Raw genomic sequence first — 19,147 nt, 5'->3', positions numbered from 1 at the left:
AGCCTATGAGGTTTTTGAACTTTATGTACACTAATAGCAGGAGCATTTGGAACAAGTAGGAGGAATTTTTGCCATCCTGGCCAAAGGTTATTGGCATTAGTGAAATAGAATATGTGTTCAGGAAGGATAGAGAGAAAAGAATAGGGGTAAGAGTGTTACTGATGATAGCCAATGAACTGCAACCAAAGAGAGTAGAAGTTCAACTGCAGGACAGTGAAAATAGCACATTTGAGGCTATCTGGTGTAAGATTGAGGCTAACAGAACAAAATATATAGTTGAATACTGCAATAGACCAGGGGATGGAAAAGATGATGGAGATAGTATGCATCAGAAAATCGACTCAATGAGTGGAAGACAGGTAATTATTATGGGTGATTTCAACTAGGAGAAGATAGATTAAAAGGAGAAGACACATTGGAAGAAGGAAATGGAATTTATGCAGTCATTCTCGAGAGTGCTCGATCTAGTAATTGCATCTGAGAATTTGTTTATAACAAATATGACCATGTTGCCACAAAGAGCGATCATATAGTCTAGACCTGGGAGGAGGCTAAATGTGTGGAATTTTTAGTTAAGACAAGGTATGTGAAATTACAGGGCTTGTAAGTATCACAAGCTTAAGAGATTGCTTAGTTCAGGGCCATGGCATGTAAAACTGTATGGCACTGAATCAGGAGAGTAAATCAAGTGGGAATTAAATGGATGAATATCATCATTAAGCTGAAAAAAAAAACCAGGGAATTTAAGGAGAACGGTGCCCTGCAAGCACACGAACAGTACAAGCACAGGCCAGAAGGGTAATAACTAATGTGGTAAGAAAGGCAAAAGCAAATTATGAAAGGAAGTTAGCAATGCAGGCTAAAGAGAATCCCAAACAGTTCATTTGATATGCTGCAAGTAAAAGAAAGAATGTATATGGCAGAATAATTTTAATGAATACTGATGGTAAGGAGATAACTGAATCAGTCGAAATAGTAGCACTACTAAGTGAATAGTTTGCAAGAGTATATCATCTAGGTGATGATATTGCAGGAACAAGAGAGTCAAAGGCTTATATGGGAACTGAGGTAAATGAAATGGAGGTGCCTAGCATATTACAGAACCTTAATGCGAATACAGATGAGGGATTGGATGGTATACCAGCTCGAGTTTTATATGCAGCAGACAGGGAATTGTCAGTTCCCTTAACCATATTGTTTAATCTAAGTCTCAGCTCTGGGTTAGTCCTGAGGGGTGGAAAGGGGGAGAGGAAAACAGCTCCATTAAATAAAGGGGGCTCCAAGACAGATGTAGTACACTACTGACCAATCAGCATATTAGGAGTTGTTGTCAAAGTATTGAAGAAGTTGGTCAAGAGCAAAATACAGGAATGGATAGATGGAAATGGGATACTGTATGGGCGGAGAGTGCATTGTGAAGGGAAGTCATGCCTCAGTAACTTGCTCACGTTTTATAAAGCAGTTAGAGCTGAGATAAAGATAATGGGTTTACAATGATACTGCTGGATTCTGCAAAGTCCTTTGACAGATACCACATGGAATTCTAATCAGTACAACTGCAGCACATGGGGATGGATATAGGGTTAGTGAGATGGACAGGATAGTGGTTGATGGAGAGCAGTTTATTCAGGAGTAGAGTCCAAAAGAAGGACTGTGACTAGTGGCATGCAACAGGCTTCTTGGACTGTCACCATTAAATTTGTTCATTAATGATATAGGAAAGGATCTGAGAGGAACTGTTCGGTTATTTGTCGATGATGCAAAGCTGGGTAGAGCAATAGTTAATACAGATGATGTCAAAATTTTGCAGGATGATTTGGACAGACTAGGCAAAGGAGAATGGATGTCAGTGAAACATGGCTAGGTGTAATGTAAGAACTTAGATGGCTAAAGCAGCTTATCGGATCACTTGGTTACTGAAGCATGGCTGGATAAAGCAGTTTATCAGATCACTTGGTTACTGAAGCATGGCTGGATAAAGCAGTTTATCAGATCACTTGGTTACTTTGACGAGCACAGAAAAGCAGGTTATTTTTCCTCTTTACTGAGCCTTGATTAAACCCCATCTTGACTACTGCACACAGATCTGGGTGCCAGGGTTTCTTGGTGATGAGGATCCAGACTCGAGTAACCAAGATGGCAGCAGGTCTATGGAATGAACCTTACGAGAACAGGTTGAAAATTTGTGGGTTACAGAAAACTGGTTGATAGGTGGAAAAGGGATGATATGATTGAGACAAATTACTGAAGGATTTTTACAAAATTAATTCAGAGGAAATTTTTCAGAACAGGTGTGGTGGCAGGAGAACTGGGGGGGGGGGGGCATCCATGGAAACTAAGTAAGAGTGTAGTTAGCAAGGGTGTTAGAACTAGGTTTTTTGCTTGGAGAGTAGTGAATGAGTGAAATAGGTTGCCAGAGTCTGTTGTGGGTGCCATGACTGTGAATGAGTTCAAAGCAAAGTATGATAGATACTGCACAAATGTTGATAGTTCTTGACATGATGTTTATGGCCTCCAACAATGAGTCTAAGGACTCCTTGGAGGTGCACATATAATAAGTAGAATAGTAAGATGGAGCTCCATTGATTCTTAAAATTTTGAGATATAAATAAAAGAATCTAAAGCATGAAAATTATAGGATACTGTTAAAAGATGAAACATGGACAAAGAATAAATTCAGTAATAAATTATGCAATATTAATAAATAAATACACTATAAAACGTAAAAATTATAAGTCAAAATATATTAAATGATTAAAAATCTAGAATATAAGAACTGTGAAGAATGAAAAAGACTAACGTAAAGGGCCTCAGAAGTAACAATATATGATGAAATATGAATTCCATTTATGGGATGAAAACTCCATAAATGGAATTAAGGCCGTTTCAAGAAAGTTGTCATCAAAATAAAGGAACAGAATTTTGTAGTCCATATTATGTAAGCTGTGTCAATAGTGTAAAGGCATTTTGATTGAAGGTTTTTTGTTGATGGAGAGCTCTGAAATCTGAGATACGATGTGGGCATTGATAGTCTTGCAATGTGTTTTTATTTCAATGGATCCTGATATTCTGAAGTTTCTTTAATTTTTTTGGAAGTTAGGAGTGGCTATTTTTTTTATTTGTGAAATAATTGTATTCCATTGTATGTGCTGCTATGGTTGGAGCCTCTTGGGTTTGGTCATTATTATTATTTTTTTGGTTTTCTTTTGGAAAAAAATTGTATGGGCGTACAACAATCACGATAATGCTTGTACAAGTGGCAATGAGGTGATCTGATTGTAGATCCAATACAGGCGGCATTAGAGTTTGGTTGATAAGGGAAGTGATACACAACATTGCAACACTGTAGAATTTCATGGATTGTTTTCTTTGCTGTTATTTTTAGTTGATTTGATAATTTAGAGTAACTGGTGAAAACAACTTAGTAATCAGAATGTTTAAATGTAGCTTTATGTATATTTTGTATATATCATCATCAGCTAACGCCTATTTGTTCCCATATAGGGAGTAGGCGAGGCTGTTTTTAAGCCCTAACTTTTGGAGACTGGGTGGGCAGTTCAATCTCCACTGGTAGCCAACCAGAGACAACTGGCCCAAGGCTATCACTAATTAATCGGCATGCAGTGAAGAAGCCAGCTAGTAAGTGCCGTCATCTGGCGGTCCCTAACCCTAACACAATATATTCAATGTCTGAAAATAGCGTGGGTTTGATGGCCGATTTTCTTGAGTTTACGGGACGAAAAACCCGCTTGCCCATGCCAGAGATCGACCAACTCTGGAACCGGTCGAGAAAAGGCTTAGAAAAAGTTCCTCTAGTCAGTGACTAGATTTGCACGCCTTCCGTCGTGCGGCCAAGTGCTGTAGAGTGCAAATGTTACTTCTACTGAGCTACACAGGCTCTATTTTGTATATATGGAAAATTTAAAATTTTATTATAAGAAATATTTATTTTATCCTGAGGGCTGGCAGCTCTTATTTTAGCTATTGAATTCACAAATTTTAAGGTTTAAGAAAATCTGCTTTAGATGAGCAATTTCCTGATTTCAATTTTTGTAAACCATTGTATATTTCTGTGTTATAAAATTAAGAGAGTGCTACTGATATTTTTAATGGTGTAAGAGTGGTAGGAATCAAAGTATAGCTAGGTAGTTATGATAAATTCTTGTATGAATACTACTTCCTGATCTATTAAGCATTAGGTTTAAGAATTTACTAAATTGTTTTTTTTTCCCTTCATGCTCTATAGTGAAACACAATCTATCAACTGAAGTTATTAAGGGATGTTATCAAATCTAAAATGTTTTGTTTGTTCCCAATACACAAGACATTGTCAACATAGTGTCTGTAAAAAAGAAATGCCACGTGGAAGTGTTGGAGTAATAAGTTTGACTGCAAACAGGCCAAAACATTTGTGTATAAAAATTATTTTTGAATGTAAAATAATTATCTGAGACAATTAGTTTTAATAAATGTAAATCTTGCATATCTGAAGGTGTTACTTTTTGTATGCAAAGAAAGGTTTAAATAATTTTGTAATAAAGTATAAATGATGTCCAGTGTTTTGGGGACATCAATGTTACTGTACAATGTAGTGGCATTGAATGATGTAAGAATATTATTGTGGGAAGGTGAAGATTTTTAATTCTCTCAAAAAGGTCACTCATGTTTTTGATCATGAGCTTTGATATTTTCATTAGTGGTTTTAATAAGTTTGCAACAAATTCAATCATATTCCACAAATAGAAAAAGTAACCATTCTTAACTTCCAAAAAAAAAAAATGATATCCTGATATTCTAAGTTAAGAATACCTGAAGCCATTGTAATAAAAATACACTGCAAGACTGGCAATGCCCACTGTCCCTACATCATATCTTATATTTCGGAGACATATATCTACCTTATATATATAAAATGATAAGAATATATATATATATATATATATTTTTAAAAAGATTTAACGACTTAAACTGAGATTTATAAACTTATAAAGTTTTAATGAGAATAATACAACTAGTTTTGGCTTATAACAGTCTTCATCAGGTTTATTACTATACTCTTCATTAAAGGAAGAGTATAGTAATAAACATTGAAGTATCTAAAAGACTGGGAATTACAGGTAAAAATTGCCACGCTATTGTTTATTGCGTGTAAGCGTGCAGGCTCTCGTGAACGCCAATATTGAATAACTGCAGTATGGCTATCTGGGATGTTATAACTCAAATTGCTGTTTAAGTGTTCAGGATTCAGTATGATTTCCCTTGATTCTACAATTTTTCTCTCGAACTCATCACCACAGCGAAAAATATTTTCTGATTTATCCCAGCAAACAGAGTGACTTTGGAGATCATCATTAGGATTGTTTGAAAAAAGAAAAAGACTGGATAACGCAGTTACACGTGATCTTTTATAGGAGATGTCTCTCTTATGCTCCTCTATACGTTGTTCAATAGATTTGTTGGTTTTATATTTATTTATTTTTTTCTTTATATTCAATATTGGCATTCACGAGAGCCTGCATGCTTACATGCAATAAACAATAGCGCGCCAGTTAGAACAACCTAAAAATACAACGTTTTTGCTTCAATTACGTGTGGTAATTTTTACCTGTAATTCCCAGTCTTTTAGATACTTCAATGTTTATTACTATACTCTTCCTTTAATGAATACCTGATGAAGGCTGTTATAAGCCGAAACTAGTTGTATTATTCTCATTAAAACTTTATAAGTTATCTCGGTTTAAGTCATTAAATCTTTTTTTAAAAATGTATCAAAACCACTGAGTAGAAGTCAATAATTACACACACACACACACATATGCATAAAAATAATGTATACATGCAATAACAGTTACACAATAAAATTATTTTTTTACATACTCACTTCAGACATTAATTTAAAATTAGCATCATCTTTTTCCCTTAGCTGTTGAATAAGTCTGAGATTTTGCTCTTGCATATCTTCAAATGCTTGTCCTGTCACTTCCATTTCATTAAGAAGTGCCTCCTCTTCCTGAGAAAGACGAAAAAATAGATATGGAATAATTTTTAGAAAAATTTATTAGATAAAAAAGGAAGTTGGATTTCCTTTAATTTTATAGTGATAATGAATTTATAATAAATACATTTTCTTAATCACAAGAATCAAAACAAAATAATATGGAGAAATAATGGAGTACATATGCCTACCATTCATATAATAACAAACAGAACAGTAAAACAACGTGAAATGGATATTAGAGTTCCATTGTCTGTGAACACAGGAAGCGATCATGGATTATTGATAGGCAAATTAACTTCATAACAAAATATGAATAAAGTGGAAAGATTACTGTATGCTATGTATGCTTAAATATAAAGAGCTAATAGGCTTCATTTCGGCGATATAAACATTATTTAAATTAAGGGGATATTAAATCCCACATTGTTTTAAAACCGAATAAGAAACTCAAAGATTGGAATCAGAGTTTCATGCCGAATATAGTATAGTAAACTATAATAAACACGCCTACAATAATCGCCGATACTTTTATAGTTTAATATACTATATTCGGCATGAAACTCTCTGATTCCAATCTTTGAGTTTCTTATTCGGTTTTAAAACAATGTGAGATTTAATATCCCCTTAATTTAAATAATGTTTATATCGCCAAAATGAAGCCTATCAGCTCTTTATATTTAAATAACTTAATGGGTGCACCTGTTTGACAACTCGTATAGCAGAGTATATGTTCTTTTCGCTATTAATTTGGTCTAGCTACTCACTGATGAAGCCTCAAAAAAGGCTGAAACCGGGTCTGTCTGGATAGTGACCTCCCGCCATAATGTAATACCAGCATACATTTCCTAGGAAATGTGTTTTTACATTATGGAAAATACCAAGAATAGCGATCAGAACTTTACCCCCTTTGCTGCGAGTTGCCCAGTATTGTACTACATACTAGGACTACTTGCATTAGCTCACGCTAGTTATCGCCCATACTTTTATAGTTTACTATACTATATTTGACATGAAACTCTCTGATTCCAATCTTTGAGTTTCTTATTCAGTTTAAAAACAATGTGGGATTTAATATCCCGTTAATTTAAATAATCAACAAGAATATTTCACATAATGTCTGTTCTGCTACCGAGCAGGCAGAGTTTGGCATATCTACTTAAAATGCTCCATGAACACCCAATTAATCCATTCATCTCAGGAAACGGCAGCCTTATATATATATAACCTGCCATAACTTTGACTACTGTGTGTAGGTCTGGTCTCTCCTGGTTTCCACTGTGATTCTGATACAGTGGAGAGAATGCAAAAGAGTGTGTTAAAAATGATATCAGGATTGTGGAATACTGATTATGAAGATATATTGAGAATTTGTAGACTGCAAACACTTGCAAACAGGAGAAAGTGGGGGAGGTGATACAATTGAGACTTACAAACTTCTGAATGGGTCATACAGGATGTTGATGGAATTTTTCATTTTATGGAAGGTGGGGAAAGGACAATTGGGTGTTCTTGGAAGCTAAGAATGGATGCTGCTAAGAAGGGGTGAGGGCTAAACTTTTCTCTCATAGGGTGGTGTGTGACTGGAATGGATTGCCATTGGATGTGGTATGCGCAAGCAGTTTGAATGAATTCAAGAATAGGTTTTATAGCTGGTGCGTGGTATGCAGCCTCTCTTGATGAGTCCCTGACTCCTTGGAGAAATAAATAAGGAAATGATCTGAAATTAGAGAAAAGAAATACTCATATGTAAACACAAGCACACCAGCTATAAAGAGAAAACAAGGGGAAAATAATTTTACTAAATTATAGGGCAGAGAAAAAGGAAAAAAATGTCAAAAATGCTACAGCCAGAAAACAATTTCAGCAACAAAATTTAAGGAAATTTTGTACCAAGAAACTGAAATAAACAATTTAATAGAATTAGTCATCTCAAAATTGAAAAACAGAAATCAGCTGGAACTGATTGAATTTATAATGAAATGCTAAAATATGTAGATAAAAAATGGCAGAAAACTTATTAAATGAAAGATCCCAATGAAGGGAGGATGAATATTACAATACCAACATTTAAAAAGGGAATAAAATCTGAACCAAAAAAATTAGCGAGGAATAAACTTATTGCATAATCAATCAGCTTATTTCTTCTGATACTATCTTGTAATTTAATAGTTTTAGCTTACACAGTGTTGAATATTATAGCTACCTTCTCTCTGATTACTATTATCCAAATATAATGTATCAGTTATTATTTAGAAGTATTGCATTAGCTACTTTCATCTTAGTAACACCAATCATGCTGTCATGGTATTACTGTAATTTAAGTGATAGCTCAATCTCTTTTCTGTTAATATTTCTCATGCTGATAATGTTTCTCTTCAGTTCTGTTGAGTTGGTGATTGTAATTTTCTGTTGGCTAGTCAGCAGAAAATTTTCAGATTTTGTTTTGGTCCCCTGACAAAAACAGAAGGAACATGTTGTTTAATAGAATGATGTCCCAGTTGTCACAACATTTCACTATATGGTTTTATCATCATATTTATTTCATTTTATTTATTTTTTTGGTTCAAGCCAATACAGAATACAATTTGTTTGGCTAAATCCCAAATTGTCAACACCACCTGAATTCCTTTGGTATTCAGGTGGATACCTAATAATGGGATGCACCATGAGGTGAAGACTGAACACTGAGTTAGTTCTGGTCAATTAGCATCTACTGCAAGTATTAATTTTTATATATACACATTTATATATTCAGTGACCCAATATTCACCACTTGAAAATGCTGGATGGCTGAATAATATATAAGACATTGAATAAAATTGTAATAACTAATTTTAAGATTTAATTAAATAAATACAGAACATAATTAAACAACATGTTTAAATATTCCTATATTTCATCTCAGACACTGAGACATTATTAGGAAAACAACATTAAAATTGCAAAAATAAACACAAATTTGCACAAAACATTAGACTGAAAGCCTAAATAAAGTCCTATGAGGGGGCAACCCTCTATGGTGCTGTTGGCTAGCCTTTGCTGTGTTGGATGGGTGGGGGAGAAAGCTTCTTAAATCCCAAATCTTGGTAAGTTTAATATAACCATATTTATTAAAATTAGGTTCATTTTTTAAATAAAAAAAAAAAATAAATAAAAAAAAAAAAAAAAAAATATATATATATATATATTTTTTAAGACCTGCATGGTTAGCCTAGTGGCTTTGAGCCTCGCAACCATATGCCTGGGGAAGGAGTGTCCCAGGTTCGAATCCCGTTGTAGACGTGAGGAATTTGAGGATCTTCCTCAGGCATAGCCAAGTTAGCCGGTCTTGGGAGCGGTCAGTAGGGTTTTTTCCGCCAGTTTATCTGGCGTTTTTCATCCCGCAAACAGGCAAACCGGCCCCATGAACATACGCCTCTACAGTCAAAAATATATATCCCCCCCCCCAGCGGCAGACCAGGCGACAGGTTGGTTGGGAGTAGTATTAACAAGAAGTCGCATCTAAAGTAACACGTGGACCCTGCATGGGAAGCGGGAATAACGCGTAGTAGAAGAAGAGGTTCATTTTTTAAATCTGCTGCTGATTCTAAAAAATAAATCTTACAAATTTGTATTTTTTTTTTTTGTAGAGAAGCATAGTAGTTTTTTTATCACTTGATTCTCCAAGGCATGGTCAGCAAGTCCTGACTGACCATACTTATGGCAACAGATGTATTTATTTTTATGTTCTTCTAGGTAGATCACCCAGTCTGACCATAATATTATTTGCAGGAACAAAGACTTTGTAAACCCCTGGAACAGAGGTAGATAATTCTTGGGAGAGTGGATGAGGGTGGGTAGCTTCAGATAAGGTTTAAATGCAGTGCAGTGATTGCACCTTTTTAGAGTTTTCCGAGGTGCCCTAGATGTAAGGAACAATGACAGCATTACTATAGTCAGCATGTTGAGGCACAATTAATTTGTTGATTTTTTTGGCATAGTAGCCACTGGATGGGAAAGTCTGGTGAATAAAGGAAAGTTCATCTATAAGTTGTCTTGGTAGAACAGAGATTGAAGGCTCTATTAACAAGGGTTTTGATAATACCGTATTGTTGGGGGGGGGGGAATGATGGGAAAGTTTATATATGCATCTCTTGTGTGGGTGGGTTTTCTGCATTGAGAACATGAGTGATTATCTAGAAAAGGCAGACTATTCTTATTTTCTTTTTCTATAGAGAACTGGATTCTGAGATGGAGGAAAGAGTCCGTGTCTGAGCCATGCGGCCAAATAGAGAACACATCATTAACGTATCTTAGCCAGATAGAAGGTTTGAGAATAGCAGTATCAAGTATATATGTTTTTCAAAATGCTGCTCCATATAATAATTGGCAGGAGGAGGAGAGCCCGTGGCTGTACACCTTAAATCTGTTTATAAATAGTACCTTTCCAAGCCAGAATGAATGGTAGAATTAAAAAGTTCAATGATATCACGGGAGGAAGGGGGAGAAAAACATTTTTTTAGTAAATTTAAAGTTTCAGAAAGTGGGATATTAGCAAAAAAGAAGGTGATATTAAAGCATGATATTATTATCTAAAACTTTTGGATTAAAGAATTGATATGAGTAGATGTTTAATAAAGGAAGAATGACCTATAAGTAGGATTAAGGATTCAGCTAACTGTTTGGCTAACTTAAAAGAGGAAAAGGGGAGAGTTAGTAGCATCAGCTATGGAATGGGGAGGGTTATTGGGATTTATGAATTTTTGGCTATCTGTATATGGGGGGGGGGGTTGAACTAAACAGAGTTTTATTAAATTATTCAGGAGGCAAAGATATGATTTTTAAGCATTTTTTTTAATGTTTTCATTTGAGAATTAGTGGAATCATAATCCAATGGTTTATAATAAGTATGGTCTCTGAACAACATATTCATTTTCCAATTACATCCACTGGCACTGATAACCACAGTAAAAATTACCCTTATTGGCTTTAGTGATTATTATGCTGCTGTCTTACAAAGAGAGGAGTTGGCTGTTAGAGAGAGATTTCTTCTAGGCAGCAAAGCTTGAGAAATAATGTTTGCTAGATCAAGCCTGATATTGTTGGCAATGGCAGGAGGCAAGTCTAAGTAGTTGAAAATTTTAATAAATTTTTTTTTTTAAATAGATTACTCTGAGACAACATATTAAAACAAGAGTTTTTAAAAACTGAGTAAGTATTAAAAGAGCTTCAGGCTGTAAAACAATATTGGATACTGATTATACTAAGTAACAAAACAATGCCCATTCTTTTAAAAATCGAGACGTAAGAGGAAGAATGCATCATAAAATATTATCGGAATCACTTATGTTTAATTTATTTTTAAAATTTTCAGCTAAGTTTCATAGCTATTGTCAATACGATTATAGGAAAACACAAAAAAAGAGAACAATGATTCGACTGAAAGCATATAATATTATGTGAGCTATCGGTTGCAGGAGGACAGCTCCATCTGCATTAATAGATATTCAAAATAAATTACCATAAAATAATTTAGTTAATTTTTAAATATAAACAAAAAATTAATTACAAATTAAGGAACACATGGTGAGTATTGGTCAGTATAACTTCTCAAAATTGAGAAAATATTAGGCAATCGTTTTTGTTCAGTTTTGGGTTGTGAATGTGGGCTTCACAGCTTTCTTTATACAGTCTTTCCAGAAGAAAATAACTTTTATGTAAAATTTCGGTTTTGTTCCACTGAATCCTGTGTTTTGTAGATAATGCTTGGCTTGCTAAAACTTAGTTGAAAATTTTACAAATAAAGACATTTAAATTAAACTTAAGTGATTTCGATAATAATATTTTATGATGAATTTTTGCTTATGATTGAAAAGAGTGACAGAGTATACTGAGAATACATCTCTACAAAAAAACATGCTAATGGCAAATTCCGTCTTCTAAGCAGAATACTGTCTTTTAAGTGTGACACCAAGGCAATAACTATGCTAAAGGTAATAAGCTTTCAACTTTTAAACCCTCAGAGACAAAAACTGTTTTGTTACTTGGATGTAAAACAATATGAGATACTTATTGGCATCCAAATACTATTTTAATGGCAAATAAAGCTTCTCAGGCTCTTTTCTCCACCCACCCACCCACAAACAGTGCATATTTATTTAGTAATATAATGCAAAGTATCTGAATACATGCTAATTCATTCTGCATATATACAGATGTTAGTTAGTACTATCAGAACTGAACATATTCCATCCAGCACCTACTGCTCTTAATAAATTAATTTTAAATATTTCATTTTCTACTTTTTAAGTTGCCAATGAATATTACTTTGAATTACTTAGATCTGTTAAATCTTGAATGAAGATATTTCAATAAGAACTATCTCATCCGGGATTTAACAAGTTTAAAACACAAAGGGAATATGCTTGTATCTAGGTAAAAATTTGAATAACTTAACTTGGTATATTAGCAATGGAGGAAAGTTTTTGTAAATTATGTGTAACCAAGTAGTAATACAAGTTCAAAGTTCGCGAGCCAGACACCGGGATTAGTGAAATAGCCTAAAGCAGCCATGTACACACGGAGCGCGTGCGGGGTTCTCGGAAGACGCTACGGGAGAAGGCAAGACCTGCACGCAGAAGAATTCATTACCGTGTGGAAATACGTGATGCAAAAAGGGTGGCGTTAGGGGTAGATATATAAGAGCTGGGACCGCCCAGCAAATCCCTCTCTTGCTCTCGGGTTTGCCACCCAAGCCATTCACGATGACTAGCAGATGAAAGGTTCAACGTAGTGGTGTACAGACGGAGAAGTAGCTGCCAGGTAGTGAGCTAAATGAGTGCAGTTTGGTCAGCGTGCCGAGAAAGCCTGCGTAAGCTGATCGATGTGCAGTACCATGTGGACCAACCTAGGCTGAACTATTCTCATTTACACCAGAGAGGAAAGATCGTTATACCGAGATCCAAGCCAGGCCCAGGAGAATCAACAGTCCGGACAAAGAGTTAATATACCGAAGACAAGAAATTAAAGGTTGAGAGAAAAGCTTGATGGAATCATGGATCTGATAAAGTACAAACCTTTAGTTATTTTTGTATGGAAAGAAGAATCGTTGTGTGTTAGAGAACAAGGACACTCATTAATAGAACTCTAGTTAATTTATAGGCAGGACTGTAATATATATTCAAATAGATGAATGCTTCAGATCTAGTAATGTGTTTCAGTGTATGTTGTGAATGTTAATTAAGTTTGATGTATTAGAGCATAACCTTAAGCACAGATAATTATACTAATGCCTGTAGGAAATTGTAGATAAAGGAATGAAAGGGCAAACCACTAAAATTTGATAGTAATGTTTCTTGATAAGGTCTTACTGTATAGATTACAGTTTATTACACGTTAATTTCTCTAATCTCGGAATACGTTAGCTCAATTAAGTGTAAATATTTTGCTTAAATGTATAATATGAATTTTCTTAATAAACCCTTGTGCTTTTACCTAATTAGTTGCCTGATTTAATGAATCCAATGCACCACTCATAAAAATTCGGACCTAAGCGGAAGTTAATTGTTTAGTTAAGACCACGACTGCGAATAAGGTTAAATACAGAAGGTATTGATATTTGGAAGCTAGGTATATATGTAGAATGATTGATCAAGTGCCTATCTGAGAGTTCACTCCTTGACTGGGAAGTTTTCCAATCTAAGGACCCTGGGTGGTGCAGCGGAACAAAATAAATTTTCCCAGGACCTTAAGAGGAGGTAACACCTAGATTTTTGCAACTAAGGAATTGGCTCTACTCAGAGACAATCCCTTTGTTAATTTAATTTGCTCATGTGACAATCTAAGGTGCAGAAGTACACGTAGATCTCTATATAATAGAATATAATAAACAAAAAAAGCAAACACAATAAAAATAAGTCATAACAGATCTAGTTATGCCTAAGAGAACTAAAGGATTATTACTATTTTAATTTACTTGAAAAACTGAGCTGTACATGCACCAATTCAACATTCAATAAATTTAATTTTTTTTTGTAACATTTCAAATAATTTACATTTTAATTAAATCATAATTAATTTTACATCTCAATTCCACAAAAACATCTTGTTCTTGTAGTCTACATTGCCAGATCTGTGGAAGTTATGAAATAAGAAAGTAACAATAACTCAGTGATGTAGTATATAGAAGAGAATAAATATTAGGACTTGCTTATCATTCATCCAACACAAATCATGTCAATGATTGAGATAAAGCCATACTTATTTTGAAGGAAACTTCCTTTCATGTCGTTGTCATTCACTCACATGGCTCTCTCTCTCTCTCAAGATAAATGAGTTCAGCTTTTCAAATAATTACCTGTAAACAAACCTAGAAGACAGGTGATATGTGCCACACATCACTGGCTTCTTGAATTGTTAATACTAAACGATCTGAGGCTTATAAAATTTGTATTTAACTCGTAATCCATATTTTATTTACCACCCTGAAGGAGTTACCCATAGAGTGGCTGTTAAGTAAGATCCCAAATGATAGGAGCTTACTTAATAGACCTTTGTGCCAGACCAAGTCAAAAGACTTGGAGAACAATCACTTGAGTTTTGCAAAACTTTTCTTATGGTATTTTTCTGGTGATAAGTAACATAAGCCGAGATTATTCGATGAGGAGGCCCAAAATGAAACGTTCTAAGTTAGATAATGTTTGACAATGTATATCAGAGTAAACATGTGTAGATGTCACCTTTGAGATAAAATGAGTCAGAGTGCTTAATTGGCAAATTGAAATGAGCAATCTTTGAGGAGGTTAAAGTTTGAGTTCCTGTGAGATAAAGGTGTGGTTTTTTGTTGAGATGGAAATTGAGGTCATGTATATTTGTGAGGTGGATTCAAATGAGGTTTGCCATTGATAACATGGGGCTGATTACACACAGTAATAGTGTTGAATTTCTCTTTCTAATATGGTAGCTATTAATAGCACTTAATTTTTGCACTGGCATCCATTTTTTTACTGCCATTTCATTTATATGCTCATGGATTCCTGAGCATATAAATTAACCTCAATTCTAAGCAATTTTTGCGCAGTGTTTTTTTCAAAATTATATCCCGAACTTATTTCAAGAAAGAAAAATCACACTTTACTTTCCCTTAGCTTTGATAATAATATCCATATCACCAGGCAAGAACTAGATTTCCTCTCTTGGGTTGCACTTAAACCTGTAGCGTTTTCTGGCAAAAATCTATCAAGCCATTTCAGCATATAAAAAGAAACTTGATGTTCCTTTTCAATGAACAATTTTTCTCACTTATATATTTACTACTATTAAACACACCTGAAATTCATCCAAGTTTAGACTGTCATTCTTGCATCTGGAATAGTGCATCAAAACATCCTTAAAAATTCTTGGTACTATCCAGGAGTAGTTTAGTTAACTGATGACTTTTCTTCAACATGCTCACTCCTGTCACTTTCTCACAGACACTCTGTTGCTGTCATATGCCTTTTCTATAGCTATTTCCACAACTGCTGTTCCAATGAACTGGCTGCCATCACATCTCCCTTTCCTTTAAAAACCAACTTGGTCAATGCCTATTTGCTATTTAGTTTCTTCAAACTTACTAAACCTTCCCAAAATTTGAACAATAAGTTGTTCAAATACATCATGGGTTGTCTCTTTCTTTCTTCAGTGTTTCTCTCTGAAGAAAGAAAGAACCCATCTTTCTTTCTTCAGAGAGAAACTCTGCTACTTTGTGTAATAGCACTACAGTGCTACTGCTCTGAATTTTTCATGAGCAAAAATGAAAAAGGAAATGAATGCTCTTGTTAATTTTAGCCTAGAGTCCTTAAAAAACAAACAAAAAAACTTTGCTCTCCTATTGCCTTTACTTCTGGGCAGCCAATAGGAGAGCAGACATTTTTGTTTATAAAGATTAGTGTTACTGTAGTTTGGTACTCTAGGCAATTTGAGAATAAACATTGTTGTCAGGGTTGTATACGTGTTGGCCAAAATTTAGAAATTTCATCATCAAATTCCTGACATGTACCCTCAAGGGGGTGTACAGGATATGATAGCACTACATGAAAAAAATTACATCATTACTAACTTCCTATCTACAATTTTCCTCCAAATCAGTCTGTTACTTGTCAAGACTCCAACATTATCAGATCTTATATTTCTATCGTCTAAGGCACTTTGTACCGTATCAATCCACCTATATCTTGGTCTACCTCTGGGTCATTTTGCTAATCTTTCTTCACCCATTCTGTTTAGGTGACCATACCACCTGAGATTAGCTCTGCTAACGCATTCCTGGATGCTGACAATGTCAAGTTCTTTCCTAATATCCTCATTTTTAATATGATATTGCCATTGATGCCATCTGTTCACGCCTATAATCTTTCTCAGGACTCTCATATCTGCGGTCTCTAGTCTTTGGTCAAGTGTTTTATTTCTGACCCAGCTCTCAGATCCATAAGTTAAAACTGGTTTGAACACTGTCTTGTATACAGCTAATTTAGTGTTCCAACTAATTTCTCTCTTATTTATTTAGAAATTTTGATACCTTCAATTTGGGTTCAATTTAAATTTGGTTTTGTACTACACTCTTGTTTGATTTAATAGTTTTATGCATTTCCAATCAATTCCGTGGGAGGTATCAAGAAAATATGAACCACAATTACCACACAAGGGGAAACAGGCTTATCCCATCATGCTCTTGACACCTACCACAGAATTGATTAATGGTTTCAATGTAGTAATAATTTCTTAGATTTCTAGATATTTTTTCAGGAGGATCTATAAGGGACAGTACAGTTTCACTGAAATTGTTTGTTGTTGTTTTGGTACATTATCACTCTGTTCAGTATATTATAAATTTTCTTTATAATATATTTATTTTTAATCTTAATTTTTTTTTTTTTTAAATCTCAAGAGGGTGAGGCTAAGCAGATTCATTAATTATAGACATTATGTAGCTTACAATGGTATGGTACCAGTTGCTTTATTTGTAGTGTATACATTCCTGAAGATGACTGTAATATAAAAGTTGAAACAGAATTTTAATGTTATTAGTTTTAATTTTTTTTTTTTTAAACCAAACTGTACTCGAGTCCATAAATATGATATAATGAATGCTGTTCACAGTTCAATTACATTGAAAAAAATTGATAATGATACAAATGTGCATAGTCAGGAAGGTAAAGAATGACTGTATGCTATCTCCAGTAACCAGGCAAGTACAAAGACATTCTTTACCTTCCTGAATACCTTATAGTCTCAAATTGTATGCATTAGTGAGACTTAGCTTTCAGAGGCAGATATATTCGGAATCAAGAGTAAAGTATACAGTACTTATAGGAGGGATAGACAAGATAAGAGGAGGGGGGGGAGCATGCTACAAATAATATTGGAGGATATGAATCCAGATGGGAGAGAAAGCTATGAATAACGTTTATGACAATGCTCCAATAGCCAAATTAGCCTGATGGATGACAAACAAGTAATTATTATTATCTGAGACCTCCAGAGAGTATAGAATTCATCGAGAGAGACCATAAATCACCTACACCAGCTGTCATACATTCTCTTGAAGTCATTCACACTACATGCACTCATCACTTCAACAAGCAAACTGTTCCACTCACTGCTGAGAGAAAAATCTAGCTTTCACTCCTTTCTTAACTGCATGCAAACTTAATTTCCATGGATGCTCTTTTGTCCTCTCTCTCTCCACCTTCCAATGTAACAAAAAATTTCTAACCAATTAACATCTTATAACACCCTTTCAGGAGTTACAGACCTCTATCAATATCACCCCTCCTTCTCCTGTTTAGCAGTATCTGCAGTCCACATACTTTCAATCTATCCTCATAATCTGCATTCCATAATCCTAATATCATCTTCTTGGCAGCCTTTACACAGCTTTTTTTATCCCCTCCGAAGCCAAGACACCAAATCTACATGAAGTATTCCAGGTGTGGTATCAATGCATTGTGAAGGCAAAATGACTTTATCATTACATGCCAATGTTCATTTCTCCACTGCAATTATCCTCTGAGTTGTATTTACAATTTTTGATATGTAATCTTTGAATTCCTATCCATCATAACTCCAAGATCAATAGCATCATAAGTTTAATGTAGCATAATCCCTTCAACTAATATGAGTTAGGAAATCTCATCTTGAAGTGATTAGTTTTACACTTACTAACATTAAATCAACAGCCATTATCATTTGCACACAGTTCCAACCTATGAAAATCCTTTTTTAACTGCTGTATATAAGTAGCATCCTAGACTGCCCTGCCAATTTTTGCATCATCAGCAAACAATACATCTCTTGTTAGGTCCTTTCCAACATCATTAATGTAAAGACTGAACAATAATGGCCCAAGAACTGATCCCTGCAGTAGTCTTTCCAAATGAAAATTATGTTAAAATTTTAGAATTAGTAGTAGCAGATACTTTTCAGTTACTTACTTTACTCAAGATGAAGTAGCACTTGCATTCAAGTGGTTAAAAACATCTTTCAAGTGGTCTTCTGCACTTAATTCACCCACATTTTCACATAAATTTTCAGCTATATTATATGTGGCCACTGTTCCAATATTACTCAGCGTAGATGCAGGTAAATTATTGCAGAGTGGTTAGTGTATCTGCACTCCAGACAAAAAAAAGCTGCGAGTTTGAATCCTGCCAACCGAGCAAATTGTATTCTTATTGGATTAAACAAATGTACAAAATGATGGTACAACATGACAAAATTTCATGCTGGCTCGGGCGTCGCCCAGTTAAACAAGGCCCCCATTGTTTTCGCCAGAGAACCAGGGTGAACAGCGAAAAATCAAATCTGAAAGCACACCCCAACTCAACATCACCAGAGTTAAAGATCGGTACTATCAACATAAGAAGCCTGAATGGCAAAGAAATGGAGCTAGCTGAGGAATTAGATACGTACCAGATCGACATAATAGGGGTGACTGAAACAAAATGTTATATTCAGGCAATGACAATCAAGGAAAAGAAGGAGTAGCAATAGTATTCAACACAAAATACGAGGTTAATCTTCTTGAATGGCAGGCAGTCTCAAGTAGAGTGATGTGGACAAATATCAGAATGGGGTATTGGACAATGAGACTTATTTGTTCCTATGATTCCACAGAAGGGTCTACTAAGG

The 19,147-nt window shown here is 34.7% G+C and overlaps 1 protein-coding gene across 8 annotated transcripts in view; it reads right to left on the bottom strand.

Moving 5' to 3' along the window:
• Positions 1-19,147, bottom strand: part of Bre1 (E3 ubiquitin-protein ligase Bre1) — a 385,362-nt gene that overhangs the window by 60,361 nt on the left and 305,854 nt on the right. For all 8 annotated transcript variants that reach the window (XM_090413492.1, XM_090413495.1, XM_090413499.1 and 5 more), the window contains one exon: positions 5,882-6,010. In XM_090413492.1, the coding sequence (XP_090269618.1) occupies positions 5,882-6,010 (129 nt within the window). The remainder of the gene's footprint in view (positions 1-5,881; positions 6,011-19,147) is intronic.

This window comes from Typopeltis vanoorti, chromosome 24, assembly GCF_054136105.1.
Source record: "Typopeltis vanoorti isolate ZY-2024b chromosome 24, IOZ_Tvanoo_1.0, whole genome shotgun sequence".
Taxonomy (NCBI): domain Eukaryota; kingdom Metazoa; phylum Arthropoda; class Arachnida; order Uropygi; family Thelyphonidae; genus Typopeltis; species Typopeltis vanoorti.
This window is presented reverse-complemented; position numbering and strand designations above follow the sequence as displayed.